Raw genomic sequence first — 10,215 nt, forward strand, 5'->3', positions numbered from 1 at the left:
CTTAGCTTGCTGCCCTGCCCCCTCCTGTAGCTTTCCACCGCCCACTTGTAGCTCACTGCCCCACCTTCCTGCTGATCCGGTTGCTACGCAATTGGTCGTTATGTAACAGCCATTTGCATATTACATATTTAGTATATAGGATATCTCATCAATTTGACATAAAAATTTATATAAATTGGATTTATGTATTAATTTATGCGATTGGTCGTTATGTAACAGCCATTTGCATATTATATCTTTAGTATATAGGATATCTCATCAATTTGACATTATAAAAATTTATATAAATTGGATTTATGTATTAATTTAATATGACTTGCAATTGCCAAAAAATCTGTTAAATCTGTACTAATGAAAATGAAGATGTTTTAACATTTTTGGTGGTAGCATTTTTACAGGCCACAAGATAGGGAACCTTATTCTAGAAGAGTAGATCTTTTTGCTCTATAAACACTTTTCCACTTTCTAGAGCAAGAAGTGTTTTTTATCTAATCAATATGAATTTCAAAAGTGGAAACAGCAGTGGGCTTGGGATCACTTGGTATGGTTCTGATACCTGCATAGTGTGAGCGTGGGTATTGTAGGCTCTGTCTGTAAAAGGAGGAGGGAGTTGAGGACCCTTCTAACTATGACTCATTTTTTTGTGTCTGCAGTTTATTGTTTTGAGTCTAAAAGCATCATATGTAAAATCTTTGGTCTCTACTTTTTTCCATCTTCTTATGCCCCACACTTCTCACCTATCCCTGTATCTCCCCTCTTCCATCTGAAGATTTGCCACGTTATCTATAAGGTAGAGTGGAAGAATTATTTATCTTAGAAAATGGCATTTTATTATTAAAGTTTCCTTTGAAAGAAGAATGAATTTTGCTTTTATTTGCCTTTTTCAAAATAAATTTAATGGAAATATATATTCATGGAATGTTCTCCACCCCTAGTTTAGAATGTAGGAAAAAAGTAGGGTTCTTTTTTTAAAAAATTAAACATTGAAGTATTGCTTCTGAATTATGATCATAACTATACAAGAACAGAATGCTTTTGATGCTATGTGTTCTTTTTATTCTGCTAATTAGATTTCTCTGATTTTTGTGCTACCAAAGTACTTTGATATAACTTCTCTTGACATAACTCAGTATGTCTAGTTTATAAATTGTAAATGGCCTAAGGGAAATATAGGATTTTTTCAATATGACTTAGTAAGATAAAAATCTCATTTTTAAATCTTATGTTTGCCTGTAGCTAAGCTTCTTACTTTATAGCTATGACTTCCTGTGCCTTTTTCTTTCCTTTTACAGTTTGTGTCAAACCTTAGTTTCCACAGATATGTGTTATAAAGATCAAACAAATAATTTGCTTTATTTATATATAGTATTTTGAATTTTAGTTTTGTGCTCTAGAAACAACAGTTGCTAACTTCACAATATAGCTGTATATTTTAATGTATTTTTATAGAGCTAACTATTTAAGGGTGATATTTTGATGATACCTTCTCGTGAAAGAAGACTGCTAGATTTTATAAGATATTGTCTATATTTCTTACCAAAATGTTAAGCTGATATAACTGATCAAGGAACCAGTACTCAATCTGTTACTGTATGGATAAAAATATAAATCAAAGCCCAATTCACAAATTTGTTTATTGTTTGCTATTGCTTAATCTTTAGCTATTACAGGCATAAGTTTAAAAGTTGCTATATGTTGTGTTTATAATCTTTTTGAAATATCAGTAATCAACTCAGTAACCACATGAAATAATTTCTTATTTTATTACTAGAAACATTGAGACTGCAGATTTTGCTTTAATCCCCTTTGTCATGAAAAATAAGCTGTTGGAATACCTTGGACATTAGAAGTCACATCGAAAGCTTCTGACTCCATAACATGCTAAGCTTAGCAGTGTCTATTGCCTGGTGGGTGTAGGCCAGAGCTCCATCATAAATCAGACACAGAGCCCAGCAAATAGAGTAGGCTTTGCTTCTGAACTGAATGTGGTAGATTCTTTAGAATGGAGGCTTTTCTGGGACTGGCTTGAAGTTAGAATGGCCTCCCACTAGAGTCCTGGACCAGGACAGTTCTGGTTATTACCTTCCTACATTAATATCTACATGAGGAAAAATGACTATCCTATATAATAAAAAGCTAATATGCAAATTGTCCCCTCGACCTGGAGTTCCACCGGAAGTTTGATCAGGGGGCAGCTGTCGGCCAACTGCCCATGGCCACTCCCCCGCCACCCACTGGACCCACCCATGCACGAATTCATGCACCAGGCCTCTAGTTCCCATATGTATGTTAAACCAAAACACACATGATGGTAAAACTTGCCCAATAGTCTTAGATGACCTTCCTGTGACTTGCTTTTATGACCTCAGTTAAGTGAACTTAACTATCAACATAACATAACAATAACAATAACAATAACAATAAAGTAATACTGCTTTTATTTATTAGAATATAGGTGAATTTGTCATTGAATATTAGAGCAATAAAATTAAACTTCGTGTATTTTATGCACCCTCAGACAAATGCATAACATTTTATTTTCTTCTCCAAATTAACTTTAGATTCAAATGTACCAGCTGTCCAGACTCCTTCATGACTATCACAGAGAGCTCTACAATCACCTGGAAGAAAATGAAATCAGCCCCAGTCTTTATGCTGCCCCCTGGTTCCTCACATTGTTTGCCTCTCAATTTCCATTAGGATTTGTAGCCAGAGTTTTTGGTAAGAGATGCCTCTGAGCAAATGGAACAGTGCTATTTATTCCAAAGGAATATACTTCTAGCCAGTTGCTTTATCATGTGTGATACAGAATAGCAGATTGCTCGTAGAATTGAATAAACATGCCTGACTCTGTTCTGAGAGTAATTTGAAACCATATTGGTCTTAAATAAAATTGATATTACAAGGGAAAGAAGAAGAATCCGCTCCTGTATTTGAGAGAGCTGTATTGGGCCTTTACTTTCATTTGTACCTAATAATCAGAGTATACTTCTGGGCTGAGGGACCCTCTGGAGTGCACGACTTTGGTGCACTGGGCCTATAGTTAATATATAGTACTTTGAATTTCAGTTTTGTGCTCTGGAAACAACAGTTGCTGACTTCACAATATAGCTGGATATTTTAATGTATTTTTATAGCGCTAACTATTTAAGGATGATATTTTGATGATACCTTGTAGTAAGAAGAATAAACGTATGTTGTTTCCATCATATTTTTTGTTTTTATTTTATTTATTATTATTTTTTAAATCTTTATTGTTGAAAAATTTTTTGTTTTTAAATCTAGGTGATTTTGACCACTATTCTTTGGCAAAATATTTGGTGGTTTTGCTGCAGTAATTTAAAACAATAACCACAATAGAAAAAACACACAAAACTATTAACACCAATAGCATGCTATTTACAATAGTGGATGCATAATTTGATTATGAAAATTATCTCTTTTTTTAGATATTATTTTTCTTCAGGGAACTGAGGTTATATTTAAGGTTGCACTCAGCCTGCTGAACAGCCAAGAAACACTTATAATGGAATGTGAAAGCTTCGAAAATATTGTTGAGTTTCTTAAAAGCACGTTACCTGATATGAATACATCTGAAATGGAAAAAATTATCACCCAGGTATGCTTTACAACATGATAATAATAAGATAACAAGATTATAAAGCAATTTCCTCTACTAATTATATATTAAATGTTTTAGCATAAAGATGTAGTTTTGCTTGACAGATGGTTTTTATTTGATCAGCTATATTCTATTTAGAAGTGAAACATGAAATTTATGTATTATGACATTTTCTGTGTGACTATAACTGCCAATTTGTACTGCTTAATCTCTTCACCTTATCACTTTGAAATTTAAAACTTTTTAAACTACCTTTTACACATCTCCCTTTGCTTATATATACATATAAATATGTATATTTTTTACATAAGTGAAATTATACTATACATGCATAACTTAATTCTTAATTAAAATATCTGTAAAATATTAGACATTCTTTCATGCCAATAAATACAGCTCATACCATCATTTTTAATGATTGTACAGTAGTCCATTGTGTCCATACACACTAGTAAGGAAAGAGTGATACTTGTTTGAGAGGAATAATAAGATTGTCTAAAAATCTCATTTAAATTCTTAGATTTGAGTATATCTATACTAATAAAAGCCTTGGGGGTAATCAGGCCAGCAGGGGAGGGCAGTTGGGGGTGATCAGGCCGGCAGGGGAGCAGTTAGGCCTCAATGTAGTCCATTGTGTCCATACACACTAGTAAGGAAAGAGTGATACTTGTTTGAGAGGAATAATAAGATTGTCTAAAAATCTCATTTAAATTCTTAGATTTGAGTATATCTATACTAATAAAAGCCTTGGGGGTAATCAGGCCAGCAGGGGAGGGCAGTTGGGGGTGATCAGGCCGGCAGGGGAGCAGTTAGGCATCAATCAGGCCGGTAGGGGAGTGGTTAGGGGGCGATCAGGCTGGCAGACAGAGGGGTTAAGGGCAATTAGGCAGGCATACAGGCAAGCAGTTAGGAGCCAGCAGTCCTGGATTGTGAGGGGGATGTCCGACTGCCCCCGAGGGGTCCCAGATTGGAGAGGGTGCAGGCCGGGCTGAGGGACAGCCCCCTCTCCCCCGTGCACAAATTTTGTGCACTGGGCCACTAGTCTGATTATAAAATGATAAGTCCGATTCTTTGTGGGCTCTTTTTTCTCCACAATGTTAGTGTAGACACCAATGCTTAAGAGGCAGTGACTGCCTCACCTTCCCCCACATGTTTAGATTAAGGAGGGGTTACCTATCCTCTAACTGCTAAATAACCTGTCTTCCTATTTGGCAGCAATATGGGAGAGGGGAGGCAGCCCGATTAAACCCCGCAGCTCTGTGCAGTGCACAGGGTGTACAATTTTGAAGATTCTCTGTGTGATAGAATACATAGATGTCTCCTAAGAGGCTCACCATGGCTTAGCAAATGGATCAGAATGTGTAGTATACGATCTTTCTGCCCCATTGACAAATAATTAGAAGGGCTTTGGGTGTCATTATTATAGAAATACTCGATGCAATTTTGCTTACTGATCAGCACAGATGATCTCTAACATAGATAGGAGGTACTCGATAACTAATGTTGTTTTTCTGGTATGCTACATGTTGGGAGATAGTTACTAGATTGTGTGTATTTTGGTTACCAAATATCTTTGAACATTAACTTATTGTAATCTTGCCTTCATGATGACAATGTTTCATGTGTGTAGAAATAATGTATTTTTCCTTACATTGACATTCCTGCTGTGCCATACTATTCCTTATTAACAAGTATTTGGACATCTCTATGAAATACACCAGCTACACAGGCTGTATATAAGTATACATACTGAAGACCAGATTAACCCGTGGCGTTTTCATGGCAGGTTTTTGAGATGGACATTTCTAAACAGTTGCATGCCTATGAGGTGGAGTACCACGTGCTGCAGGATGAGTTGCAGGAATCGTCCTATGCCTGTGAGGACAGTGAGCCTGTGGAGAAGCTGGAGAGGGCCAACAACCAACTGAAAAGGCAAAACATGGACCTCCTAGAAAAACTGCAGGTAAAGAGATAAAGATTTGACCAAAAACAAACAAACAAACAAAACAAAACAGACAAACAAAAAAACCCCCACAAAAAACGCTTGAACGCCTCCTGCCTGTACAGAGCTATACCGGAATAATAGGGATGTGACATGGATTGAACCATTGCTGACGATGGGCCACAGTGTGTCAGACTATGTCCAAGTGCCCTGGGGCTACAAATGTACATACAAATTGAATTATCACTTGAGAGAGGAAATGTACACTCACAAAAGAGTTAAATGGCAACTCAAAGTATAATCTGGTTAACTACCCAATGGGTGTTGCACATACAGGGTGGAGCCAAAGTAGGCTTACAGTTGCTTGTATGGAAACCAATAAAATAAATAATAATACAAGAACAAACTCTGTGTTTTGTATACTCATAACTATAAACCTATTTTGACCCATCCTGTATTTGGTTAAATTCAAGGAAGGAGAGGTTACAGTGGGAAACTGGGAATGCTCTGTGGAACTTGGGGCTTGAGCCAACTCTGAATGGTTGGTGTTATTTTGACCCATATTGTATTTGGTTAAATTCAAGGAAGGAGAGGTTACATGTGGGAAACTGGGAATGCTCTATGGAACTTGGGGCTTGAGCCAACTCTGAATGGTTGGTGGAAGGAGCGAGGAGTGGAAGGGTTTGTATAAATAAGGAGGATGTGGCACAGCAGCAGAGTAAGCTTGGTGTCAGTTTATGGTTTCTGTTGAGGAGCGATGGGATAAACATGATGAAATTATAGATAACTCTCCGTGTGAAGCAGAAGAGCATGACTTTTATCCTGTTGAGAGGGAAACATTTTCCAAGTGTTTGAGCCATTGTTTTAGAAAGTGGTGCAGGTTAGAATGGGAAGAGAAGGCAGGAGACCATCTAGAAAACATTTGCACAAGTCTGATTGGAGATGATGAGAATTGTCTAGAGCAGCCGTGGGCAAACTATGGCCCGCGGGCCGGATCCGGCCCGTTTGAAATGAATAAAACTAAAAAAAAAAAGACCGTACCCTTTTATGTAATGATGTTTACTTTGAATTTATATTAGTTCACACAAACACTCCATCCATGCTTTTGTTCCGGCCCTCCGGTCCAGTTTAAGAACCCATTGTGGCCCTCGAGCCAAAAAGTTTGCCCACCCCTGGTCTAGAGTAAAACTCACAGAAATGGAAAGAACAGGAGACACCTTTGAGAAAATGGAATGAAAATGTGTAATGCATAATCCCTGCCATCAAGACGTTGATAATTACGAGGGAATACAAAATTATATATAATCTATACTAATAAAAGGGTAATATGCTAATTAGACCAGACATCTTCCGGGCATCCTTCCAGATATCCTCTGGACAAAGCCATGGTGGCAGGGGCCAAGGCAGAGGCAGTTAGGGGATCAGGCCGGCAGGGGCGGGCACTTAGTGGCGACCAGGCTGGCAGGGGAGGGCAGTTAGGGACGATCAGGCCAGCAGGGGAGCAGTTAGGGGCATTAGGTCGGCAGGCAGAGGTGGAAAGGGGCAATCAGGCAGGCAGGCAGGCGAGCAGTTAGGAGCCAGTGGTCCCAGATTGCGAGAGGGATGAGCGATTGCCAGTTTAGGCCCGATCCTGAGGGGTCCCAGATTGGAGAGTGTGCAGGTCGGGTTAAGGGACCCCCCCCACCATGCATGAATTTTGTGCACTGGGCCTCTAGAATATAATAAAAGGCTAATATGCAAATTGACTGAACAGCGGTCTCTATGACACGCACTGAACACCAGGGGGCAGATGCTCAACACAGGGGTTGCCCCCTGGTAGTCAGTGCACTATCACAGGGGTAGTGCCTCTCAGCCAGAATCCAGGCGCACAGCTGGTGAGCACAGCGGCGGTGGCGGGAGCCTCTCCCACCTCTGCGGCAGCACTAAGGATGTCCAAATGACGGCTTAGGCCCCGAGGGCTCCCAGACTACGAGAGGGTGCAGGCTGGGCTGAGGGATCCCCCTGAGTGCACTAATTTCATGCACCGGGCCTCTAGTTTATAAATAAACCGCAATGAGCAATTTAATGGAAAGTAAAGTTTCACATCTGCAATTATATAATGGTGCTGTGTATTCAAGCCCAGAGGGGTTGGGCTTAAGAGTATTCAGTGGAGGGGAGGCTATAGGGCACACCTTCTGGGGGCAGGGAGATGAGTACTGAGTTAGAGCTTCAGTGGCTAATGGCTCCTTACTTTCTGCTTATCACTCATTTCCCAACACTGTACCTGTTGCCAAACTAGAGACCACTGCAGTCTGCTTCTATTGGTGAACCTCTGGACCAACTAGGAGAGAACCAGCTCAGAAACAAGGGGATGCTAGCGTAACTGCTCCCCAAGAAGAGGAACACTAACTTCCTTTACTTCATCTTACGTTAGCTCTGGCCCATCGGAAATTTTATGCCTTTTCTTATTCAAAAAAAAGAGCCAACGTTGTTTGTTTTTGAAAAGAAAAATAAACAGTTGGGGTATTGTTCATGATTACATGGATATTTCAACGATAGTTAATTGAGTATGTCTACATGCATCTTGAGTCTGCTTAGGCATTACCGTAGACATGCCTGAGGAGAAAGCAAGGTTGAGGTGTGTTTGCACCTGCTTTATAGTATAATGATTTTCATTAATGGTTAACAAACTTTTTCATTGACAGTTCATGTTGTCATTGTGTCTGGGTTCCCAAGTTACCTGGGTACTGCTGACACCCATAAAAACTGATAGGATTCTAAGTGTGTTTAGAAAACCCTGCATGTCCATTTGGTAAAAAGTCCCTCTTAGCACCCCAAGGCAGTCAGGAATCTCCTGTTTCTCCATCAGATCTCACTCATTCTGGGGGAGCACCAATGTATGGAGTGAGGACCCTCTCCAACTTGGACTAATGACAATGTTGCAATTTTGGTGTGCTCAGTGAAATGAGATGTATTTTGTTAGTACCATAGTTATATTTTTTGAGAAACCTATGAAATCTCCATTTCATGAAAAGTTTCAGAGTATCTGCTTCACATACTATTTTATAAGTTACTAGAGGCCTGGTGCACGAATTCATGCATGGGTGGGGTCCCTCAGCCTGACCAGTGATCAGGGCCGTCTCGCCCAGTCCTGATCAGGGCCGTCTCGCCCAGTCCTGATCAGGGCCGATCGGGGCTGGTGGACCAGGGGGAGGGACTGCGGAGGTTGGCTGTGGGAGCACACTGACCACCAGGGAGCAGCTCCTGCATTGAGCATCTGCCCACTGGTGGTCCGTGCATGTTATAGCACCTGGTCGTTCGGTCGACTGGTGGTAATGGTCACTTAGGCTTTTAATTATATATAGATATGATAGGATTGCTTAATATACATAAGGTCTGGCTGCTGCTACAATGAAAAACCAGAGTCTTCACATTTTTTATTTGGAGGATTTTTATTTTATCTCTCCTCCCTTCTCCCTCACAACAGATAGCTCATGCTAAAATCCAGACCTTGGAATCCAACCTGGAAAATCTTTTGACCAGAGAGACCAAAATGAAGTCTTTAGTCCGGACGCTGGAGCAAGAGAAGATGGCTTATCAGAAGACAGTGGAGCAGATCCGGAAGCTGCTGCCTGCCGATGCCCTGGCCGACTGCGAGGCGCTGCTCAGAGACCTGACCTGCAACCCCAACCACAAAGCCAAGGCTGGGGGCAAGGCGTAGCCGGGGCTCGGAGGATGCTGCGGACAGTCTGTGAGCTGCGGGCTGCGCTGGGCAAGACACTGAGGGTGGACCGCGTCCTGGCTGAGCCCCAGCCCCAGCCCCAGCCCCCGCCAGTGGGCCTCACTCTCACCAGAGTTTGCCAACCCTAAGCCATTGGGCATAGGTGGACTAATTTCTGTTGTTGTAGACTATGTACATATAGAAAATGGACATCAAGAATTCACACTTCGGGACAAAAGGAGTCCATGTATATTTAGAGCAATTTTTAAAATCAAAACTTCATGAAATCCACACCAAAGGGAAGTTACGGTCAAGTTCCCCTTAGACACATGCGAAATCATCTCATCTTTGTAGTGAAACAAAGCTAGTGAATCTTTGTCTATTGAGATATACTTGAAAAAAATGAATGTATTTTTTTCTCCAAAGAACAGCATGTTTCACTCAGTGGTGTGTGTGTGTGGGGAAACATTTGTGACTTGATATGTGTCTATACCAGGAAGATGACTGATTGTCAGTCACGCTCCTGTGGTTTTTCCCAGGAAAATTTTCGGGGACCTTTCTCCCCAGCCTGCTTTGTGCCAACCGGCATGTTAGTCTACATGCATTTTGAGGCTGCTCGGGCAGCACCTTTGATGTGCCTGAAAAGGCAAGGCTGAGTCTACCCGCCCGGTTCACGGTGGAAGAGAACATTGCTAATTTTCTAGCAAATTAGACCAGCATTGTAACTCAAACTAAAAATATCAGGCCTCTGAGTTTTAACTTAGGACCTGAACAGTTTTCCCCCCTTTTTATTTAAATCACTCCCACATTTGTCTCCCCTTTACTTGGTGCCACAGTGGTGACAGGATTTGCCATTTCCCCACCAAAATGTGGGAGCTGTTACTTCTCTCTACCTTAAATGAAGGACAAGGAAACGCAATCATGGCTGGTTTGCTAAATGACAGGCTATGT

At 40.7% G+C, this 10,215-nt stretch overlaps 1 protein-coding gene across 8 annotated transcripts in view; it reads left to right on the top strand.

Moving 5' to 3' along the window:
- Nucleotides 1-9,656, top strand: part of TBC1D4 (TBC1 domain family, member 4) — a 79,956-nt gene extending 70,300 nt beyond the window's left edge. For all 8 annotated transcript variants that reach the window (XM_014544087.1, XM_014544088.1, XM_014544089.1 and 5 more), the window contains 4 exons: nucleotides 2,562-2,721; nucleotides 3,450-3,619; nucleotides 5,409-5,585; nucleotides 9,031-9,656. In XM_014544087.1, coding sequence (XP_014399573.1) covers nucleotides 2,562-2,721; nucleotides 3,450-3,619; nucleotides 5,409-5,585; nucleotides 9,031-9,264 — 741 coding nt within the window. In that variant the 3' untranslated portion in view covers nucleotides 9,265-9,656. The remainder of the gene's footprint in view (nucleotides 1-2,561; nucleotides 2,722-3,449; nucleotides 3,620-5,408; nucleotides 5,586-9,030) is intronic.
- The last annotated feature ends 559 nt before the right edge of the window (nucleotides 9,657-10,215 follow it).

Source organism: Myotis brandtii, unplaced genomic scaffold (assembly GCF_000412655.1).
Source record: "Myotis brandtii unplaced genomic scaffold, ASM41265v1 scaffold350, whole genome shotgun sequence".
Lineage (NCBI taxonomy): Eukaryota > Metazoa > Chordata > Mammalia > Chiroptera > Vespertilionidae > Myotis > Myotis brandtii.